The following is a 24,857-nucleotide window of genomic DNA, read 5'->3' as shown; positions in this document are numbered from 1 at the left end:
TCACGAACGAAATATTATAGCGCAGCACGTGGCCTGGAATTCACGATAAATTCTCAGTAAACGCTTCAAACCATGTTCACGTAAAAAAAGAAAAAAAAACGCCAGGCCTGCGTGGAAGGCCCAGCACAGTCACCGAGAAAGCTAGAAGAGCGGCCTTTCAGAGCCTTTTCTTAAAACTCATTGGGTAACTGCTGCAAGCACACTTCGTTGATTCCCACTGCGGCATTAATAATAAAAAAATTAGGGTAGTAGTCCGGAATTCGCTATGCTATTTTTCGTCAGTTTTTTGAGAAGCATAGTATCCGCTAAACTATTGCGAGGAATTGTGTGCCCATTGTTCATGCAGTGGCTGACGACGATGAGGAATTATGCCTTAAGCGGGTACGGGCCACTCTTAATAGCTGAACAAAAACTAGCTTTTGTAATGAGTTGGAGCATTGCATGACCCACATGTTACGCTATTCACATTGTGCGACGACTGCTTGTTCTTTCGCTGTTTTAGAATGCTTTATAAGTTGTATTAACGCGATTGCTTTTCCGACATCAAGCCTGCCTAAGACAAGTTTGCCAAAGAGTCCCAAGCACTAAAATGCTAGTCACTATGTAACCATTCCGTTCATTACCTCTGCATGTACTGTTTATGCACTGTGATTATTGTATGATGTTCAGAAGTAAGTAATACAGAAAAAAAACGATGGGGATCAGCCATAGATTACGGCGCTGGCACCCAGCGGACCCGGGTTCGAGCCCCACTGTGTCATTGGTACTAGGTTTTTTTTTTCTAATTTCGCGCGAAGTGGTTACGGACACCGGCGGTGGTGGCGGATAACGGCGCTGCGCGAGACTTGAGTTGTGATATCATAACAGCTTTCGCTGTAAAATCTCGCCGCAGAATAGCGTAACTGACGAATTCGATTTCTGGCTTGTTATTCCACAATTTTCTTACCCATATTTTACCTTCCCGCTTCTATACTCGCTGTTCTGCGACTACAGGCTGATGTCGCATTCGTAAATTAAAATATTCATCACCCGTGACTACCGTCCGCTTTCTTCGGAACGTCCCCAAACAACGATCAGCAATTCTGGAGCTGAATTCACGCAATCCACTTGTATTTTCACACACTGAGTAAGAATCTGTGAACGTCGGTGTTCATAAAAGCAAAAGGTCCTGATATCATCGTCGTCGCCCCGCCGCAGTGCTCTAGTGGCTAAGGAACTCGGCTGCTGACCCGCAGGTCGCGGGATCGAATCCCGGCTGCGGCGGCTGCATTTCCGATGTAGGCGGAAATGTTGTAGGCCCGTGCGCTCAGATTTGGGTGCACGTTAACGAACCCCAGGTGGTAAAAATTTCTGGAGCACTCCCTTACAGCGTCTCTCATAATCATATGGTGTTTTCGGGACGTTAAACCCCACATATCAATCAATCAGTCAATCAATCAATCTGATATCATTGTCACAGTTACAGAGTCGGTATTTTTGTTGTCCTCTGATCATAGCTGATACGGATACTTAAAGCAGCAGATTGGCCGAGTAGCGCGTGAATTTTTCTATTACTTACTCCTAATAGTAACGTTCCCGGATGCTACAAAATTATTTATTATACTGTTATAATGATCGGTGATGAACTATTTAAAACAGGCAGAAATTAGCCGAATGATTCTTTTATTATCAATGATAGACACACGCTGAGGAGAACGACTTCAATAGTTGTTTTCATCTATACGCACGGAATAGAGGAGCGCCTTGATTTTATACCGCTCTTGAGGTATTCACGTCAATACTGAAGTTACCGGATTCATACGAATGCAAATCTTTTTTCTAATGCATCATCCTTTTCGGGTGCCGTCAGTAAATTTCGACGGTCACTCTTTTCTACAAAAACTTCGGCATCTTCGTTTCAACAAGGAACAAAAGCGGGCCGTGCAGAATATGCATGCATAAATCTCGGCCACATTATGCAGCCGTCGTTCCTATAGGAATTCAAGACACCGCTTTCCTTTTCTTTGCCAAGGTTTTGACGGCTCACTGCGTCCGCTTTTGGGACAGCCGACTTCGTTTGGAGCCCGTGCACTTCTAGCAACTAATGAAAGACAAGATTTTTGACCATCATGAGTATTTTTCTAAAGCTGCTTATCCATGGGCTGTGACTATCTTCTATCCAGTGGATGGCTATGCGAAGAAGCACGTTCATGTCCTTGCGGCATTATCACTCGCAGTCTGGAGTCTCCCCTAAACCAGGTCACGCTAAACTGTGTCGCGTTCTTCATGTATCTTCAGTTTCACACGTATCGCTGTGCCACGTTATCATTGTTGTTATCTCGGGCATACCGACTTGCTCTTGAGCTCAACGTCTTTTTCTCTTGGAGGCTATGGACTCGATCTGTCGTGCTGCTGTAGGGGTGACAATGCTGAGAAGCGATGCGCACGACGTACCCCGTACGGGTGCCCACGACCTGGCCTCGTCCTTATCTGGGCTTAGCGAACCAGAGGCCCGCATGTTGAGATGTCCACTGTTTTGCTTTGGCAGTTGTAGGTAGTAAGTATTGAACACGCGCTAGGGATTAGAGAACACACACACACACACACACACACCACACACACACACACACACACACATACATATATATATATATATATATATATATATATATATATATATATATATATATATATATATATATATATATATATATATATATATATATATATATATATATATATATATATATATATATATATATATATATATATATATATATATATATATATATATATATATGCTCGATCTGTCGTGCTGCTGTAGGGAATAGCCGCCGTCGTAGATCAGTGGTAGAGCTTCAAACGTGTTATTCGAAGGTCGCCAATTCGGTTCCTGCCCCTGCCCATGGAAAGTTATATATATATATATATATATATATATATATATATATATATATATATATATATATATATATATATATATATATATATATATATTTACATTTGTCGGGGCTTGAGTGAAGAGTGATGAGGACGACAAGAACAGCCCTCCAGAAATGGGTCGCGAACAAATAATTATTTATTTTAACTGTTACTTCAAGACAAAGCTTTCGCTTTACAAAATAGCCCAGTACCTGAAGAGAACTGGTTTCACTGACCCATTATTCTTGCGTTCTGTATACATAATAAACTCCTGCTCTGCTGATGACCCCTTGCACTTTTGATTTTGTGAGAAGCAAACTCAAACTCATATTGCCTCATGGCTGTGTGATCTGCATGATTGGTATGATTTTTGTCGCAGTTGTGCGACCACTTATAACAATATATACTAATGTCGTAATATTGTTGCCCCGCTGCGGTGGTATAGTGGCTAAGGTACTCGGCTGCTGACCCGCAGGTCGCGGGTTCGTAGTCCTACTGCGGCGGCTGCATTTCCGATGGAGGTGGAAATGTTGTAGGCCCGTGTGCTCAGATTTGGGCGCACGTTAAAGAACCCCAGGTGGTCGAAATTTCCGGAGCCCTCCACTACGGCGTCTCTCATAATCATATGGTGGTTTTGGGACGTTAAACCCCACATTTCAATCAATGTGGTAATATTGTTCTTTCATCTCTTGTATTGCTTTTTTATCTTGCGGTTGCATACGGTGTTGTTTTTGGGTTTTAGATGACGACCACTATCTTTTGGTTATTCTTGCAGCTGTGCTTCCGGTAAAGGCCAGCGGTCATTTTTTTTTATTTTTTGGGTCATATCTGTCGGCCACTATCTCCTGTGCGTCACGCTTGAAAAAAATCTTTTTTGGCGATACCTTTTTCAACTATCACTGGAACAAATGGGAACTCAATGTTATCATTGCCTGATTATACCATTGTGCGTGCGTGCGTGCGTGCGTGCGTGTGTGTGTGTGCATGTGTGTGTGTGTGTGTGTGTGTGTGTGTGTGTGTGTGTGTGTGTGTTTTGAACGTTACAGTCGATTTTTGCAAGTTTCGATGAACAGAAAATTCGATGTTTCCGCGCAATAAAAATTGGGGCGAGTTGGTTTTGAGCACGCCGCCCTTTGTTTTCCATTCTTGTGTGCCATTTTCAGCCTCGTCCTCTCACATATTGAAGTCGATGCTTGCAAACGTTGCTGTATCACGAAACCGTCCACAGCTTTCTGTTTTTTTTTTTGCTGTTGGGGCCATTTCACGCGTCACCGTAAGTGTCATACTTCTATGGCGTATACAAGTTGTCATTATTATAGTTTGAGTCTTGGGAACGATCGTTGGTGGTTGCGTGATAGTTTTGTGAACTTAATTTTGCAACTATAGGCTGGTAGCACATAGCAAATAAACACCCGCCGCGGTGGTAACTAGTGACTAAGGTACTCGGATGCTGACCCGCAGGTCGCGGGTTCGAATCCCGGCTGCGGCGGCTGCATTTCCTATGGAGGCGGAAATGTGTTAGGCCCGTGTGCTCAGATTTGGGTGCACGTTAAAGAACCCCAGGTGGTCGAAATTTCCGGAGCCCTCCACTACGGCGTCTCTCATAATCATATGGTGGTTTTGGGACGTGAAACCCCACATATCAATCAATCAATCACATGGCAAATAAACAATGAACTTTGACACTCGACTGTCTAATCCGGCCATCTTTCCTAAAAAATTCCAGGACGTTCTCCTCGACTATTCTTCCTGAACGCTGCTGTCTGCATGGACGTTCACATGGGAATGGCGAAATCACAAAAAAGGCAGTAAAACCCAGTAACTGCAGCATTCACCACCCCGATGCTGTCTTTATTATGGGTCACTTAAGTTTTGCAAACATGAAACTGTAAGACAGGTACCAACCATCATCGTTACTAAGCGTTTCAGGCTTAGCAATGACGGTTACAATCGCGCGCGCAGCGGGCTGGTAATTGTTACTACCTTTACTGGCTGTATGATATGTTGTTACCGTGAATGTTGTGGAACATTTGGACAAAGTATAATGTTCTTGATTAGATTGAAATAGCTGTTTTGTGCTTCGTCAAGACACGTGTGTTCGAGCTGTAAAGTATAAGGATATGGCGTGCTAATCTGGACACTGTCTGATTCCATCATTGCGTCAAACTTCGTAATGGCGGCATTTTAAGCCAATCATAGACGTCGTAGCAGCTCACTTGGCCAATTACCATCGATCAATGGCGGAATCTGACATGGCGGAATTCGACAATGTCCAGAATAGCACCCATAATTTAAACAATTGTGTGCCTACGTTCACGGCTTCTCATCGATTAAACGTTCACTACCCCAAATTAGGGCCATATATAAAGCTTTTTAGCTGCTGTTAAATTATATATATGACGCTAGAACTCTTACTTTTCTCTGTGTACATCTGCGCGCGCATGTGTGCTTTATGGTTGATACATGCCTCTATGGTGACATTGCGCATCTGAATATGTCATTGTGTTGTGTTTGTGTGTTTACCAAGGTAATGAGATGCAGAAATAAGCGATCATTAATTGAGCGTCGCAAAAGAATGGCATTCTGACTGCGACGTATATCATAAACCGAGCCCTTTCGGCACTTTAAACCCAAGAAACCGACATACCGTACTGTTTCACTCTTCTGCCGTGATAGCATTAACTTGCCAGTAATTGTCTCCAGTTAATAAAGAGTTAGTGAATGTCGTTACAAGCGTTTGCTTCTCGAAAGTCACAAAACGCCACTATTATGACTGTGGTGCTTTAACCGAGATGTCCTTTTGGATCGTGTGGTTTGGTTTGAGACAGCAACAAGCTTTACCATTTACAGGCTTACGCGTGCTTTTGTTGCACCAGTCTACCTACTCTGCTAGGCTACGTATATTTTTCAGGTACATTCAACGTTGTATAGTTCACTTTCTTTACTGCGCCTTTGTTTAGCGTTGCTTGGCCAACAGTTCCTTCTGACGATCAGAATGACGATGTTATAGGCTGCCGGTGAATCTAGCCCTGTGAAACTAGCAGGCAATCGCACCGCCCGTTTTTCTTTTTGCAGATAGTATTGAACTAACTTCCCAGTTCCTCTTATCCAAGCAGTGTTCCCGTAGGATTATTCTTTGCACTGCTGCATGAGATAAACTCTGACAGCGTCATATTTAACCAGAGGCGTAGTTTAAGAATTAATATTACACTGTGACTAAAACGTGCGTCATGCTCATTTTGGCTCTACTATATCTACTAAAAACGGTGCTGAAGGTTCGTAGTGATGTGCATTCAAAGCATTGAAAGTTCTATGTTTGCTCCCCCCCCCACCCCAGTTCGCGTTTGCGAAAGTGAAACCTCCGTGCCTTCGTTGCTCTCATTCAATACGATGGTTTCTCTGTCTAATAATATTGTTCGGCTCTAAACCCGAAGATTGCGGCAAATACAGGGCAGTCATTCTTCCTTGCCGAAACTTTGAGCTTCGACATGGAAGCTGCTAGCACAACACTCCAGGAAATATAAGCTGGCTGTTGAAATTTCCCGCTCGCTTACTTCATGAGGGGGCGTGTGAATAGTGATTTTTTAAATCTAAGCGAATACTATAGGGCCACAAGCTAATAAAATTAAGTGTAGAGTCATTTTCGAATACTGAAAAGACGATTTTAAAATTAATAAACAACACGCGTTGTTCGCATCTTAGTGTTCATTACGTTCAGGAACCTATGTAAGCCGACTCTTCACGCGTACCTAACTATTCAGCGATTGCAAATGATTGTTACAAAGCTACCAAAGTCTGCCTCTACGAGCAACTGCGTCCGAAAACAAAAAGAAAGTTATCGCGCCTTCGCAACCGCAGAATTGTGTTCATTTTGGGGCACTTATAATTTCGTGTTATACGTGAACTATTCGAAAAAATTGTATTCACGAATAGTGGTTATTCTATTGAAATATTCACTCGAATAGAAAGTTACTCGGTTTAGTATTCTAAATTGTCGAATGTTTGCACGCTCCTGTAATTTTAACACTAGTTATATTGATTTTGATGTAACGCGTACTAGCATCTGTCACAGAAAAGTCATCAGTACAGAATCGAGGCGCTGACAGTGTCGCTAGTTTCGTGTATATGATCGAGCCGCACTTTGCCCAACGCTCAGCCCCCCCTCCCCCTTTATTATCCTTGTGTGGCCGCAAACTGAGGGGAGAATGTGGGTAAAGCCGTGCCCCGGGTAAAGCCGTGACCCAACAGCGGCCGAAGTCTTGCAGGGATCCTTTATGTCTTACTCCGCTCGGTGCTACTGCAACGGGGAAGCCCCACTCCATAGCGGCTGCGTGGTTCAGACAAACAGCTGTTGGGGTTGCTCGAATTTCGGAAGGATTGCGTACCTCTACCAACTACATCTTGGGCAAATGCCCTCTGGTATTGTTATCTACATGGCGGACAAATGTTCCTCGGCCCAGTGAGCGCACTGTATGGACTTTCCAGATATTATGGCCTAGATGTCTCATTCAGCAGAGAGCATTTTCCCAGTTGCTTAGTCAGGCAACCTGTGACCATGGCACATTTTCTCTTTAAATGTCCACGACGTAAATGTTACATTGTCATGTATATTTCGTTATAGCGAACGTGTGCTGAAAGAAGGTGAGATATGCAGGTCAACTCGGTGAAATCACAGCATAGTTCTTGAGCGCTTGGCCCGAAACGCAGAACAAACACACGCAATTTTCAGGAAGAGAGAAAGAGAGACAGACGGGAGGCCCGCCGCTGTCGCCGTGCAACAGTGGTGGTGGGGCCCTTGTTTTCATCTTTATTACTGTTGTCCCGCACCCAACTGGTCGCGCAGCCAGTCGAGGTACGAAGAGACGCGCGTGTAGATCCCCGGGAAGTTTGGCGTGGCGCAGTCCTTTCCCGAGGAGACGATGCCCACCACGTAGTAGCGGCCCTCGTGCGGCAGCAACAGGGGACCTCCGGAGTCGCCCTGCAACGAACAGATCGAAGAAGAAGAGCATCCGCCGGACATCCTTTCGCCCCACCGGACATTCACGGGCATCGGGCAAGGCGCGTTTCGTTGAATTCTCTCGCCCGTATTATTTTTTTTCTTTTTTTTCGTCGCAAGAAAGACGCCGCATTTTCCTTCTCGCATTTCGCTTATACCGTATTAACACGTGTGTTCATCTTAGCCGTATCATGCAAGATCAAGAAGGCTGTGTGCACTTCAGTTGCATAAGACGTCAAAGGGTGTGTCAAGGCAAGAGTATGTCAAGAGTACACTTAGAGGGCTCTTACCAGCTGTACACTCTTAGAAAAAAAGGAGTTTGCTTTCTTTGGAGATTTTTACGTTCAATCGGAGAGTCGTGAAACGGCAAAGAGAGTCAACGTATTCAATTAAATCGGGTAATATATACATGGCAAATCAGGAGTTATTGAAAAACGTAGCGCATACCTTTTTTCTCTTATCTAGAAAATCGTAATCAGTTACCCTGGCTAAAGAATTTTACATGGTTTTACATCCCGAAATCACGATATTATTATGAAAAACGTCGTACTGGAGATTTCTGGAAGTTTCGTCCACCTGGGGTTCTTTAACGTGCACCTAAATCTATCGGTACACGAGCCTCAAACATTTTCGCTTTTTTTGTTTTGTGCGCTGCATTGTAGCCGACCGCCCTTATTATCCGGCACTGCGGGCTCAGATTTATCGCTGTCAGAATGACGTTGCACTGATTTACTAAAATTCTCCACACGGAAATGAAAAAAAAAATCTGTAGACAGGGATTGTGTGCCTGAGCCGGTGTTTTACCAGTGTATTTGTCTTCTTCAAGGCTAGAAGAGACGTTTACAGATTTTTTCGTCGCGAGGTTCCACCTTTCCTTTTCTTACGTTTTTTTGTTTTCACATGGTAATGTAACTTGAGACGAATGTAATGTTGTGTGTTTGGCGGTGTCTGCTGCTACAGAAGCAAAACTTACAGCCTCAGTCCCAAAAAGTGGTGGTCTATGCGTGCTCAGCGTTAAACATTTAGCGTAGTCACACGACGACATAAGAGAAAATAACGATTGTACTAAACCTGGCAACTGTTTCTACCATCTTGATAGCCAAGGCAGAATAAATGCGGTGTTTAGAAAAAAAAAAACGCATGTATTTGCCACTTGCGTTTTTACTCTTCTAACTACTGCATTTTTGGACTCGGATAAAGACTTAGTCGAACCACGTTGGGAGTAAGTTCTCAACAAAAAATTACGGTATTCCCTGCGAACTGCATCCAGGGCCACTCCAAGCTATAGGTCGAGTGGCCGCCGTTTCCGCTAGTTAAGTACTTCAAAAGAAGCTCGCCAGGTGCTAAGAGGCTAAGCATCATTGCCAGCGTCATTGGTTTATCGCTTCATTCGCGAATTCTTGGTATACCTCCAGTCTCCTTTTTCCAGCTGCTTTGAAAAAGCGCCATGGGTATATAGAGCTTCGTGTGACCGACAAGGATAAGAAGGCGTCATTCAGTGCTTGGCAGTGTAAAAGCCAAAGCAGTGAGTCTGTAATTTCCCCGTTAGTTTCTGCTAATAGCGTTGTACGACACGTGCACGATAGCGTCACGACAAACGATTTGGTTATTCACAGCAGCCGTACGCTTAATGTGAGCGTACAGTCCATCCAGAGCTCTGCTGGTAAAGCTTTCAGCAGTGCATCTTATATGTTCTCGTACATATACGCGCCACAGTGGCGTAGCCAGGTTGTGTCGCACCGGGCCCATGCTCTTCTCCTCCTCAAATTATTTCTCGCCGTGACATACAAAATGAAAAGTGTCCATTTTAAACAGGTGCTCCCCCCTCCCCCAGTAATCAAGAAGGTGCCCTCCTTTCATCCTCGAAAAACATATTTCGCCACGCCCCTGCAGTGAAACGCGCACTCTTCGGACAAAACGGAAATCTTTCGGCAGCCAATAATTTGAGATAAGTTCTTGCTACATTTTCGGGCATTACAGCTTAGGTGGCCGAACTCTCCTGCCTTTATTGCGTCAGTCTTCATGCACGCGTGAGGTTTCTATGGCATAGGCTACAAACCTGCACTTTTCTCTCCCCTGCCTCACGTCACAAAATTTATCAAGGAATGTACGGTAATTGTGATTGCGAGTTTTGTTCTGTCAGGACAGTAGACCTTGACTACAGCATGTGTCAAAATCACTCCCCTTGCCCGCGCCTTCGTAAGCAGTTAAGTAGTCATCAGCTGTAGGAGGCTGTTATGCGCAGCTGCAACGCCGCACTTCAGGGGGCTATCTTGAGGCGTGCTGAGGAGGCATATACCTCGAGTGGTGTCCCTCAACTTCCCGTAGCCCCATTTCTTTTGGATCGGATAAATAGTTGTTAGTCTCTCTATCTTACCACTGATACCATTGGTGGATGCTTCACTTGATGGGGTATTTAGGAATACCTGTCATACAGAAGTATATTGTTACGCTGAAGCGACAACATGTGAAGAGAGAGAGAGGTGAACGAAGCGGTTTGTTTTGGAAGCAGCTCTCGGTGTCGGTGCGGCTACCCTTCGCCATTCGCCCTTCAATAGACAGGCTTCATCGTAACAGTTTTGGTGAGAGGTGCTGGGTACGATAACGGCACCCCCGACGAACGGCGACTCATCGACCGCTGGGGTGCAATACGCGGAGCTTCGCCGAAGCCGACGACTTACTGGTCTGCCACCTGCGATGGCGTCTCACGACAACAATGACAACGAGCCACCTTCTTCCCGCGTTCCGTGGCAGCCCTACATCCAGCCTCCATCTTTCACTGGACAAGCTGCAGAAGATGTCGACCCGTGGCTCAGCTCCTACCAATGGGCGCGTCGGTTTAACGGCTGGCATGCCACCGGCCAACTCAATAACGTGGGACTCTTTCTCAAAGGGACCACATTTGTATGGTTTGAAAACCATGAAAAAAGCCTGACGACGTGGTGTGAGTTGGTCGATGAAATCAAGTTGCGCTTAGGGGATCCGGCAGCGAAGAAGAAGCGTGCCGAGCAAACTCTTATGCAACGAGCGCAAGTCCCCGGGGAAACCTGCACGACGTATATCGAGGAGGTGCTCAAGTTGTGCAGGGCACTGAACCTGTTGATGACAGAAGAGGACAAGGTTGGTCATCTTCTAAAGGGGATCGCGGAGGACGTTTACCAGTTCCTCATCGCAAAAGAAAGTTTGGAGCGTGTAAGTGACGTTATCAAGCACTGCCGTACGTTTGAAGCGCTGAAAGCGCGGCGAATTACACCAAAGTTCGGCCGCCTGCCCAACGTCACTAATGTCGCCAGTGTCGACGTGCATCCAACCCCATCGGATCTGGCGTCCATGATTCGCCAAGTAGTGCGCGAAGAGCTCGACCTACGCGAGGCGGCTTCTCGGCCGGCACCTAATGTCTGAGAACCCTTTCCTCCCTTTGATTTTAGCGCTACGACTATCCACGCCGCCTCCCTTGATGCCTACAACAGGACGCTTCGTCCTCAAGGGCCTAGCCAAACTATGCGTCCTTACTACCCATTGGATGACGAATACGCGCCCAGACCACCCAGCTGTTATCAGGCATGGAACGGCCGGGCCAATCATCCTTCTGCTGACATCAGCGCACCCCGCAAACGTCCCATATGCTTTCACTGTGACATCCGCGGTCATGTCACCCGATTCTGCCCCGATCGCCGTCGCACGGCAGCACCGTCCTACGGGCGACCACGCACTTTCTACGGGCGCAGCAATCAGCACGTTGACGAGACACCCTGGCCCTCAGGCTGTGACAGCAGGCCAAACCACCGGGGGAAACACCGCAGTGACTCACCGGCGTCTGTGCGGAGCTTCACGCCCCCACCTTCACGCTACCGAACATCCCCATCTCCTCGACGACGTCCCACTTCACCGCCGCCGGGAAACTAGGCGGTGCGACCGATGGAGGTGAGGTCGCCAGTCATCTTCAGCTACACGCCGCTACGCCTCCACCAGTGACTATGCGTCATAACAAGATTTGTGTTTCTGTAGACAAAGTTACAACGGCAGCTTTAGTGGACACGGGAGCAAGTGTCTCCGTTATGAGCATGGATTTCAAAACACAATTAGGCCAAGGCGATGTTCAAGTGGGATAATGCGAGCACGTTTCGTGTTTTGAGTGGAGAATTGCTACGACATCTTGGTGTGTGTACCGCGAACGTCTATTTCTCTAATAATGTCTATCAAGCCGAATTCACAGTGCTCGCTAAATCAACACACAATGTGATTCTGGGTCTAGGTTTCCCGCAACGATGCGGTGCCACTCTCGATTGCGGTACCGGCTAGCTTTTTGTCACTCCTTTTGTTGCCGACCAACCTGCCACTTGTTCGCACACCCTCGCCGTCTGTGAAGATTCCGTCTTACCGCCCCCGTTCGTTATCCAGCGTTCAGGCTACTGTTGCTAGTGCCGATAGACGATGTATTCGACGCTGTTGTTGAGCCGATGCCATCAATCGTCGCAAAGAAGGGTGTGCTCGTGCCTCGCTGTATTGTCTCTGTGGCCTGTGGCAAAAGTACATTGTGGGTGTCAAATTTGTCTAACCAGTCTGTTGTGCTTCCAAGCGGTATGCGACCTGCCTCGTTTGAAGCGTGTACGAGCCTTAATATCGACGCCTTAAGCAATCACGCCTCGAATGAATCCCGGGCGCATGAGACAAGCCTTGGTGTCCCCGAAGGCTCGTCGACGTTTCTGAAGATGATTAGCAAGACACTACTCTCTAAGAAGCATGAAGCCCTGGTCAGCGTCCTTAGCAGGCATGCTTCATTGTTTGATTTCACCCAGGACGCTACCAAAGTTTGTGTTCTCAATACGCGGGCTTGCCACAGAATTGACACAGGGTCCGCGCATCTCATAAGGCAGAAACCATACCGTGTGTCTGTATCAGAGCGCAAGGTGATCGCCGAACAGGTGGAAGACATGTTGGCTAAGGACGTCATCCAAGATTCTTCTAGCCCCTGGGCTGCACCGGTCATCCTCGTGAAGAAAAAAAAAACGGGTCTTGGAGGTTTTGCGTCGACTACCGGCGTCTAAATTCGGTGACGAAAAAGGAAGTGTATCCCTTCCCCGCATAGACGACGTTATCGACTGTCTTCATTCGTAATCTTACTTCTCATCTGTGGACCTCCGATAGGGCTATTGGCAGGTATCTATGCATTCTGCCGACCAAGAGAAAACCGCTTTTGTAACGCCAAGATGGCTTGTTTGAATTCAATGTCATGCCCTTTGGTTTGTGCAACGCCCCTGCGACATTTGAAAGGTTTATGGACACGGCACTGCGTGGTCTCAAATGGGAGATTTGTTTATGTTACCTCGACGACATCGTCACTTTGTACGCACTTTTGCTGAACACAGCCATTGACTTGACATATTGTTTTAACGATATTGTCACATTTCGATGGTCATTCGTATCTTCTCGTACTTCTGTTTTAACTTAAGCAGTAACATTTGCCCTTGTCTAACGCAACGTTTTTTTTGTTGTTTTCGTGTATTTCTGTGCTTATCAGAAACCTCCAGCGTGCCAATCATCTTTCACAGCGGCGTAGCTAAAGGGGGTGGGGGCTCAAATTCTCTCCCAAAGATTTATATTTGCTTGCATATATACACACGCACACATACAAACGCACGCACAAGAATACATGAAGTACAATACCCCCCCCCCCAAAAAAAAAAAATTCTAGCCACGCCCTGATCTACAAGGAAACAAACCATAATGTGAGGCAACATCAGCACCTGGGCTCGCTGACCGTGTCTGCCGTGGTGTTATAGTGTGTACGTTGCGCGGCTGCTGTCCCGGAGGTTGCGAGTTTGATCTCGACCGCGTCAACGGCACTTGGATGGACGCGGAATGTTAGAGGCTCGTTTACCATTCTGTCTCGGTGCACGTCAAAGAACACCACATGGACAACACTTCTGGACTCCTCCACTACGGCGTGTCTCATAATAGGCACTTGAGCGTGTTTAACCATGGCCTATGATATATGTTTTTGTATATTTTGTATATGATGTATCTTTTTATTGTTCTTGCTGTTTTACACCTGTGTGCATTGCTATGATATTGCCCCTCCTGCTGGGGCCCTTAAATGGGCCTGCAGTATTGTGTAAATTAATGATCGTATCGTTGTTTTGTCGCGTTAACTCCAGACGGTATTATTATATTTGCTGATAAAACGGAGCAATAGTTTCTTTTTTTTTGCGGTGTGTGGTTACAGAAAACGTTATGCTGAGACACTACAATCTCCTCGCTTGTAATTTAAAATGGCATCCTAACGCCTCTTGTATCATAGCTCGTTGGTCTACACGCGTCGATATTGAAAACAACTTGAAAAACTGCAACAACAAAGAATTTGAACATCACTCCTATCTGCATGTCGAGTGTGCCTTACCTGCAGATGCTAAAGAATGATTGAATTGCCGCTAGTGCAGCATTCAAATTTTGGAGCCAACATAACGGCGCGCAAGGTTCTCGCCGAGTTTGCACCGGCAACCCACTTTCGCGATCTAGAAAACTCAATCTTGACACCGCCGCATTTGCATTTCCTCTCCAAGAACTGCTCCGTTTTAGACTTTTTTTTTGTCACTCATGATTCAGAAGAACCCTTCGCCGTTTCAATTTTCCCAGAGACCCGAAAGTTTAATAAGAAAAACTGCCTGGTTCCTTTTTTTTAAGTAGTTGACTACGTCGTTCCCATCATCACTATGTTAGTCGTAAGAATCAACGTCAACAACAAAAAACAGCAGTAACGATATATTAATATTCTACGATTCCCTTCTCTATTCAAGATTCACTGGCGCTGCGGTATTGGCCTCGGTAGCGTTATAATTTCGCATCGCACGCATTCATGAGTTTGTCACTGCAGACAGGTGAGAACCAATTTGCATGCAGACGAATGGACGCAGGGCAACTCTTATTCCTGTCAGAAGTCGGTGCAGTGTAGATAGATGAAAAGAGAGAGCGAGAGTGGCTGCATACAGAAATAAACGTCATTTCTGTGTGCCTAGAAGGAGCACGGCGTAAAGAACAGTAAGCAGTAGGGCGTAAATTATCCGCCGCTCTTAACATACCCCTCTCCCTCACTCTGTACGTTGCCATAAAAATGAGCTGAAAAAAGCACCACATCGTCCTGGATTTAAACTTTTCGTAACCGCGTTCACCCATCAGATGATATGCTTGACTTCTCCACAGCGGTATAGCGAACGCGGCTCTAACGATCGCGCACTTTTTAACCGAGTTCATCCGCACGTACTTAATATTACTTTTTTTCTGAACACAATTTTTGTAGCCTATACCTTCCCGGTTTAGAAGTAGTTGCTGTAGGGTCTGTCGATAACTCTGTCGGTATAGTTGCGGATACACTGATGTCAATCTTATACGTGCATCGAACGCAAGTTTTGTACCACTGCGCACGCACAACTGCGCACTGACCGACAACCCAGTGTCAGTAAACGCACCTATATTTCGCAGAGAGAGCAATCAGTTTCGAACGCTAAAACCTAAGCGTATAATGTCGAATAACTGTGAAACGTAAGCAAACCTTGATAGGGTAGTATATTGCATTCACTGTTGTCTTACTTGGTTTTAATTGAATTAGCCGCTGGTTATGTACCATTGAGTGAGTTTCCCAGTTTGTACAATTTGGCGAAATGGTTATATGCTTTGAACAATAGAGAACTTAGCTTGAATGTCTTTTAGCATGACAGCGCGAGTGAAAATGTGCATGGAGGTATTCAATAAACGTAAATATATATGTATATTACTTCCTTGGGCACGCGCTCATTGTGAGTATATCTCCCTCGATCAATTTTCTACTCAACCTTAATCCTGGTTATGTCACTCTGCTGGTAGTTCCACTGTGTATAACCCCGATTCGATATTCGCATTTTGGAATGGCTCACAAGCCCTGTGTAAGCATCAAAACAGCAGGACATCTAATTAGACTACGATAAGTTGTTAAACAAAGAACATTGCTGGAGGTAAGCTTTGAACTGGAATATTGTCTTGGTCTGGCTTTTATACGAGGACAAGTCTTTTTGTCGAAGCATTCCTCACAGCGGCAATTCTTGTTCAACGATTTTCCTTCTCTTCAGGCCACTACCACCATTCAGACCTCATGTCTCTGTGCATGTGTCTTACTTTTTCCCGGTTGGATAACAAAGCTATCCTTTCAATGACAAAGATATCAAGGTCCATCTGCATTCGTTCAAGATGACCGGAAGGTGAAAGTGACTTTCTTTTTCTTCTCAGTCGATGCATCGATCCCCTCATGCCTATCACAGAAATCTTTCCGCACTTAACCTAGTTTTGAATGGCCTCCGAGATTTGAGGCATTGCAAGCTTTTTCTGCGTCCCGTTCGGTTTCGCATGGCCTCCGTGATCAGCCTATCTTCGACCAAGCGATGACGGCGTGCGATGATGTCATAATGTGGTGTCACGTTACGTGGCGCTGTAACAATGCCGCGTCACAAATTCGCACCATTTGTTATGATGACGTCATATGATGAGGGTATGGCGTAATGTTTTTTTTTTCACCACTCGCGTTCACGACGACGATTAACCTTCGCGCTTGAAGGGGCATCTAAAGTGTTCGCTCAACTAAATTCAGTTAGAAGACAGCCTTTTCTTTCCGACTCGCGTCTGTTCCCAGTTTTCTGTCGCAATGTACCTACCGCATCAAGAGCTATCTTTATTTCAATTGGCAGGAAGGATGGCGTGGGATGCCTCACCTGACACGAGTCCATTTCGGCACCGGCGTCTCCCGCGCAGAGCTGTGCCTTGCTGATGGGCAAATGTTGAGCGTACGACTTCTTGCATTCGGCCTCGGCCCACACGGGAATTTGGGCTTGCCGCAGCACGCTGCTTCCGGCTCCATCTGCGCGGTGCATCCACACGATCATCGTTCATCTCCGAGTAAGTGCACACACGGCCAATGCGCGCAGCATTGCGAAGCCGTCCAAGCGGCGGCGTAGTTATATGTGGAAAGAGATATAACATATGTCCGGTCATAGCCAACTTGTTGCTTTAAATTTTGTATGGGTGGTTCTAAAATAATGCAGCTCCTGGCGGTGATTCAATTCTAGCCAACTAGTTAAATCTTAAAGGGTGCTTACCAGCGCAAACGACAGGGCAGGAGGGGACAGGAGAAGAGACGAGACAGAGCGCTGAACTGCCAACAATTTATTTCTTGTGAAGGTATTCGCTTTTATACAGTTGCGACTGGTAACTGTATAAAAGCGAATACCTTCACAAGAAAGAAATTGTTGGCAGTTCAGCGCTCTGTCTCGTCTCTTCTCCTGTCCCCTCCTGCCCTGTCGTTTGCGCTAGTAAGCACCCTTTATGATGTTATACCAACACGCCCAATCCCACTATCTCTTAGTTAAATTTTGTGAGAGAGACTTATGTCGAGATCACTTATTAGCCTGCTCTGCACGATTTGTTAACGGACGTCGTTGGATAGTTGTGGGCTGGCCTGCCCCATGTACTCACGTGCTATCGACCGTGATTGGCACGGACTGGTGTTGCTTAAAGTAGTTCAGTGTTGCCCAATGCTGAATAAATTAAAAGTACTGTTAGCAAGATATCTGTAAAGAATTGCTGATGTTCGCCTACCATTCGTAAATGTCAGCTAGTGCTGCAGTACGCTGGCTATAAGATAACAAATGTTGCATATACAGTGTTATGCCAATGGCAAAGTCTTCGTTCAAACAGAATCTTGAGGTTCAGCCATCTAAGAACATCACACGCAGTTGATTTTTTTTTCAAACTCGTTTCAAACTTCAGAATTTATTGAGTCTGGCTACAGACCCAGCTCAGTAAACTATTGTTCAGAGTCTTAGCTCGAATTATTACAGCTGAGAAGAACGCTACTCAACCAGATGTTTAGTTGAGTACGACGAGTTTAACTTACTCTGGCAGGGCATAAGTTTCGGTGAGTGAGTCCATGGGTATGGTATGGTATGTTAAAGTTCATTCAGGTCTTGAAACTCGACCCTTGGGTCAACGCAAGCGGCTTTCATGTTGGGACGGTAATGTTTAACGTTGACATCGCATTGTATGGCTTTCTGGACAGCCTGTGCTTGGTGTGAAAATGTGTAAGAGCTCTACTGGGAAGGACTCTTTTCCATCAGTCTCTTTCTTTGTCACAGTCTGTAAAAGCCACAAGACATACCAGTCACAGTCTGGTATGCCAAAGCATACACAGACTGCGACAAGGAAAGACTCTGGTGGCAAAGAGTCCTTCACAGTGCAGCTCTTTCACAAGCACAGACCTTTCAGAAGGCCCACGATATGACGGCAAGAATAAACTTTAATGTTCCCACGTGGGAACCACCCTAAGAAAAAAAAAACAAGATAATGCGTGAGTGAGATTCAGTGTGTTTCGTTTATATTGCTGACCTATAACAGAAAAAAAAGCGGTTACAATGTTTTACTGCCAGCGAAAGAACAGGTAGGTCTAAGCAGGGGCAAATGATGGCAGATTGGGCTGGCATAAGGATTACCTGTGACAGACCTCGTGGGTTCAAGGACACCCCCTTGTGGCGTGCCTGAGGAAATGGTTGCAACATTATAGATTAACGACTTTTTATATCCATCTAAAAGTAAACAAGGCTGCCCGGGTAAGCGTGGGAAACTAATAAAGCATGTTCGTAAAGGACTGGGGTATGAAGAATGAAATGTGGCGTGCTTTCACTATGCCTTTTTAAATCATTTGTATCCGCCTAATAACGCGTTAATGTGCTAGTATTTTTCGTCTCGTTGAAACGGGGTTTATTGGCGTAAGTAGTACTTAAAATTACGAATCAACTAAAGCAAGGAAGCGGTCGGCAATGTAAATGTTCCGACGGGACGGTTGTCAGAGATCGATTCAAATTCTTTGAAGTATGTGGCTGAATTTCAAGGCTGTTTCAACACGCAACTTCCCTTCCCTTGTATTAACATTCCTCTTTTCACCCAACCACAGCTCCCTCTCCACATCCATTTTTTTCCCTTTACAATCCCCAAGAGGTCACTTATCCAAGTATAAAGGCGCTGAAGACACGATAATAATAAAGTCAAGCTGGGGAGGTCAACTGTAGGGTCGCCCAATCGGTTACCAGCAATACAGTATACAGAAACGTACAACTGACTGACAGAAGGAGGGAGGAGGAGAAGATCACTTGAATGAATTTCCTCATGATCATCGTCATCTTCATCATTATCAGCCTGACTACACCCACTGCAGGGCAAAGGCCTCAGCGTGTAGGCTTTTTCACTGCAAAGAAATGCCAAACGTAAACACAGTAGCGTCAGTTCGGGGACGCAAGACATCATATCTAGGAGCCCCAGTTCCTTGCGCCTATAGCAGTGCTGTCGTCCAATGGTGCTAGTGCGACAAGATACTGATCGCACTTATGAACAAAAGAAAGGAAAGTTCTTTGAGCGGCTCTTTGATATATGTTAGGCACAACCAAATGAACCAAATAATATATGATTTGGCAAGAGAAAACGTAGAGAAAGTTAATTTCTGATTCAAATGAAGTGTACAATCATCATCATCATCATGACTGCGCCCACTGCAGAGCAAAGGCCTCTTCCATAATCCATGATCCGCCAATCAACCCTGTCTTGTGTTTTTTGCTGCCACGTAATACCTGCGACCTTCTGAATCTCATCGGCCCATATAACGTTTTCTCCCCTCGTTCGCCTTCTCTGGGAATCTAGTCAGAGACCCTTAATGACCAGCGGTTGTCCTGCCTACTCTCTACGTGCCCAGCCCATGTCCATTTCTTTTTCTTAATTTCTACTATGATATTCTTATCCTCGGTATGTTCCCTGACTGACTCTGCTCTATTCTGATCTCTTAAGTGTATACGCCTATCAGTTACCTTTCTATCGTTCGTGCGTCGTTCTCAATTTAAGCTAGACCCTCTTTGTAAGCCTCCAGGTTTCTACTCCGTACGTAAGTACCGGCAAGATGCAGGTGTTATATACCTTCCTCCTGAGGGTTAGTGGTAGATTACCATTCATGGTTTGAGAATGTTTGCGGAATGTGATCAATGCCGTCCTTATTCTTCGATAGTTATTTCACTCCCATGGTTCGGCTCCACGGTTATTACCTGTCCTAGGTACACATATTCTTTTACAACTTCCAGCATCTCTCCACCTATTGCAAAGCGCTGTTTTTGGCCGAGGCTGTTGCACATTACTTTAGTATTGTGCATAGTAATTTTCAGACCTACTCTTCTGCTTTCCGTGTCCAGTTCAGTAATCATGATCTGTGATTCGTCCCTTGAATTACTCATCAAGGCAATGTCATCAGCGAACCGCATGTTACTAAGATACTCGCCAATAACTATTATCTCTACCTCTTCCCAATCTAGGCCCCGGAAAGCTCCTGTAAATGCGCGGTGAATAGCATGAGAGATCGTGTCTTCCTGCCTTACACCTTTCTTTATTGGGATTCTGTCACCTTCATTATGGAGAACTATGGTGGCTGTGGATCCGTTGGAGATTTCTACCAGTATGTTTTACGGTACAAATTGTGACGCAAATAGAAATGGTTGACAGTGGACGAAAAATTGCCCTTTCTTTCATTGGAACCTGACCCCATGACCTTCTGATTACGCGAAGAGAGTCCCACACCCAACGCGTGGGCTACGAGCGCTGCTGAATAACACTTCCAGGGGTCCCAGGCTGAGAAATACCCGACGAAGGGGACGGGTAAGCACATTCCCCAGAAGTCAATTGGTAGAGCATAGAATGCGTCATTGAAAAATTGCAGTTAAGATGCTATTGAGAGAAAGGATAATTTTTTTTTCAACATAACTTCATTTCAAATGACGTTAGACTTAGTACGCTTCGTTTCAATGAGCAATTGACGTTCTCCAAGCTTTCCCTACTTCGACGGTATGTTTGATCCACTGGGTGTATCGAACTTTTGCCACATTTTGTGGGGCAACTACTCGATGGGCGATTCTCGCGGATACTCACTGAACTGCGTGGCGCCCCAGCCGACGATGAAGGCGTTGTGACCCTCCAGCGTGTTCGAGGACAGGGGGCCGTAAGGTAGGCACACGGGCATCACGTAGCGCCCCCACGTGACGGGTTTGCGCAGCACGAGCAGCGCGATGTCGTTGGCGTACGTGCGGCGGTCGTAGCGCGGGTGGCGTATCACGTCGGCCACTTCGACGTCCATGGGCGTCGTGTTGTCGTCGCTCGAGTTCAGGTCGTGGTCACCGACTCTCACGGTCAGCACACGGGCGGGAAGCCTGCGTAACGAGCAGTGACAGCCACGATGCAGCGCCCAGCGTACTACTTAGGAGGCACTTCATTGGCTGCGACACTGCCTCAGCGCAAAGCTACTACTTAGGAGAAACTCGAGTAATCACGCATCCTCGACTGCTGACGCCGGAAGTCACGGGTTTGAACCAAGGAGGTTACACTAAATCTTTTACTAAAGTTTTATACTAACGTTTTATATAAAGTTACACTAAAGTTTTAATATAACCTCCTTGGTTTGAACAAGCGACTTTTGATGGTGGTTGAAATGCTAGAGGCGCGTGCGTTTCATAATTAGTACACATGCTCATTTTGAATCGGCACGCGTGCAGACGTACTCACAGCGTACTCATAATCATGTCGTGGTTCTGGCACGAAAAAGAAAACATAATAATATTGTTACATTACAAAGCGTAGAACAGTACATTAAGCGTAGAACAGTGCTTAGAACAGTGTATTATATATAGTGGAGCTTTTTTTTAAGTTAGACCATGTGCACCTTCAGCAAACCATAGGCAAACAGAACGTTCACTATTTTCTTCTTTATTTTGAAATAACATTTCATCCTCGTAACACTGTATCTATTTTTTTTTCTTCGAATGTGATGATTTTCCTGACTAGAAAGAAAGGTCAACTGATACCACATGCTTTTTTTGTGTGTGGAATGGTATTTTTGTGCAGCCGTGCCCCCGCGGCTGCCGAATTTTATGTGGAGGCGAAAATACTCGAGGCCCTAGTACTAATAGATTTATATGCACGTTAAAAACCCCAGGTGACCGAAGTTCCGGAGTCCTCCACTACAGCGTCTCTCATAATCACAACGTGGTTTTGGGTAGTTAAACATTGTCAATTATTATTAGTAGGTACACTTGCTTAGAGAGGCTAGATCGGAGTAGGTTGTTTTAATGGCGCTGTTTTCGTGTGACTGCAGGCAGCTAATGCACTTCAAGCTTTGCGACAACTTCACCGACGGCGCTTTCTGAAAATAGTTTTTCTGGCAGTTTAACGAGACATTAGCGCGTCGGGCGTGGCGCGACTGAGCCACAAATGAAAAAAAAGTAACTGAAAACAATGAAACACTATTTGATCTAGAGCAATACATTAGGAGCACTATAACAGTTCCTTCACTTCTGCGGCACCATACAATTTGATTGATTACTCAGCCTAAAAAGGGACAAGAATTTGACATCCCGGATTGTAAAAACACAGGACAGTTTCGCGGTGCTAAGGCATCTACCACAAGATGTCTAGCTAGCTTTTACGGCATTAAACCTGATGAAATTGAGTACAGACTCGAGCGACTACCGTTCGCGTGAATGAAATGGAACCAATGTACGAAATGCCCACGGTGACCCAATATCTTTTAAAAAAGTGGCACGCCTAGCATGCGTCGGAGGATCGTAATGTGATGAGATGGACGGAAAGCAGAGGCGAGTACGAGGAAATGCTGTCAGAGGGCGAAGTGTATACGCCTGACTTACTTAAAAAAAAAAACTAAGGCGAAAGGAACACGTATGTACAAAAGAGATGCTCTTCTTCTTCTCCTCTCACGTCGATGGCAAACTGAGTCTGTTGTGTTTTCTGGCACACACCAGCTCATAAAATAAAAATAAAACAAAAAACGCCGAAAGATACAGTGAGAAAGGAATAAAGAGAGCATGAGAGAGCGAGCGAAAACTCTCTAAAGAACAGCCACAAATTACTTCTTCCATGATTTTTTTTTATATCTACGATAGCGTTCCCTAAAAAAGTTCACATAAAAAGAGAGAGAGAGAGAGAGAGAGAGAAATCTAATCTTATCAGAGTTCTTGCCTTGAGCAGAGCAGCAATGCGCTTCATCTGCTCACGAAAGAAAAATTGTTGCGGTTGTCGGATCGATTTCTGAATGCGAAATTGATATTCGCAGCCACCGATGTACAGCGTTTTTTCGCGTAAAACTGGCACCGAAAGCTCGCGAAGGTGGCAATGAAGGCTCGTACGACGAATACAGGCTCATGATTTGGTATGTTACGGTATGTTACGGTATGTTACAGAATGGTATGTTACGATATTGAAGAGGCCGACCGGAACCCTCGAGGAGTTTGCGAGGAATTCGATAGGAAAATTTTATACTGTGACCGCAAAAGGTTGCTTTGAGAATGCGGTCTAGTAATCGCAAACATTTTTCGTGGCAACATCGCCACCAAGTATTCCAAGGCGAGCAAGAAAGAAAGAAAGAAACAAAGAAAGAAAGAAGGAAATAAAAAAAGAAAGAAAGAGAAAGAAGGAAAGAAAGAGAAAGAAAGAGAAAGAAAGAGAGAAAGAAAGAGAGAAAGAAAGGAAGAAAGAAAGAAAGAAAGAAAGAAAGAAAGAAAGAAAGAAAGAAAGAAAGAAAGAAAGAAAGAAAGAAAGAAAGAAAGGAAGAACACCTTATGACTAACTTCGGAATTCGGTGGCCGACATATTAGCAGTCAGTTCCAATGTAATGCGAAGCGTGCGTTCAGCGCCATTGCGCTGTGTACACGCTTCGTCGCGACCACGTCCGTGACACATTTCCGACAGTTCGACTGTTTTCGCAATTCACACTTTCCGCGCACGGCTTTGGAGACATCCGTTTCACTAGAGAGGTGCGAGAAACCATGCGGTGAAGGTTGTTACCCGTGATGTCATAACGCAATCTCAAAGATGGTTGGCGTGCCCAGTAAAAAAATAGACGGCCTTAATACTGATTAAGAAGTGTATGGCATTAATCAGCGAGCGCCCATGAAAAGGGTGATTGGAAGCTATTTCTTTAAAAGCTACACAGCGACCGTTTCACATTAGATCGCTATCTTCGTAGCTTCATTTTGTGAGAGCGTGGAGTTATTTTGACGTTGGCAATACCATTTTTTTCTTTCCACACATGCATCAGCAAACTTTTATGTTACAATTTCTTTTTTTTTCAGGAACGTCCTTTTTTTTTGCGCATGTGAAATCTGCAGTAATATTCACAGAATGTTTGCATAGCTAAATATTTCAAGGTGAGTTTGATGTCATGTGATGACATATCTTCGCCCTGTAGATGCACTTTTTGCTATTATAATGGTCATTTTATTTGGACTGATCATTTTATAGCCTTTATCTCTGCTACTGGCTATAGTTCGTGCCTGCTCAGGATAATACTCTACTGCTAAACATCTGTTTTAATTTGTTGCGCATCTAGCGATCCTGCTTCCGGCGCTTTTTGATGTTTGTATAAATAATAATAATAATAATAATAATAATAATAATATAAATACCCACTGACCTAGACGAGGACATTGACAACAGTCCAAAATAATTCTACTTACTGCCTCGCACGCGCGCCAACGCTGACACAGTGGGCTGCGGTGAGCACGTGGCGATCAGTGACTAGCGCGCCTCCACAGCCAACTTTAGGCTGGGCTTCCGTCTTCAAATAGATAGCTGCCTGCAAAGAAGGAACGAACGTCCAGAGTTCCAAGTGCAGCTTGTATGCCTAGCGCGGGCAGTGTATACCATACAATTCAGCTACGCGTATACTCTGTGAACACCACACTCTCACAGGCCAAACAAGTGCATTTTCTCTATAAAATTCGTTCACTCGAACAAAAGTAATACAATGCCACATTAATTCCCCTGAGACGACTGGAAGGCGGAAGCCACCTTCTGTTCTTTTTTATTCCTTTTTTTCTACTTAGTCAGGTGTACCGTA

General features: G+C 45.2%; 1 protein-coding gene across 1 annotated transcript in view; it reads right to left on the bottom strand.

The window, feature by feature from the left end:
* LOC119172699 (transmembrane protease serine 9) overlaps positions 1–24,857 on the bottom strand; it is a 114,206-nt gene that overhangs the window by 30,409 nt on the left and 58,940 nt on the right. The window contains exons 13-16 of the mRNA XM_075893084.1: positions 24,475–24,593; positions 20,879–21,156; positions 16,636–16,781; positions 7,715–7,879 (exon numbers count right to left, since the gene is read on the bottom strand). Coding sequence (XP_075749199.1) covers positions 7,715–7,879; positions 16,636–16,781; positions 20,879–21,156; positions 24,475–24,593 — 708 coding nt within the window. The remainder of the gene's footprint in view (positions 1–7,714; positions 7,880–16,635; positions 16,782–20,878; positions 21,157–24,474; positions 24,594–24,857) is intronic.

The sequence above is a fragment of the Rhipicephalus microplus genome, chromosome 4 (assembly GCF_043290135.1).
Source record: "Rhipicephalus microplus isolate Deutch F79 chromosome 4, USDA_Rmic, whole genome shotgun sequence".
NCBI classification, from domain to species: Eukaryota; Metazoa; Arthropoda; class Arachnida; order Ixodida; family Ixodidae; genus Rhipicephalus; species Rhipicephalus microplus.
This window is presented reverse-complemented; position numbering and strand designations above follow the sequence as displayed.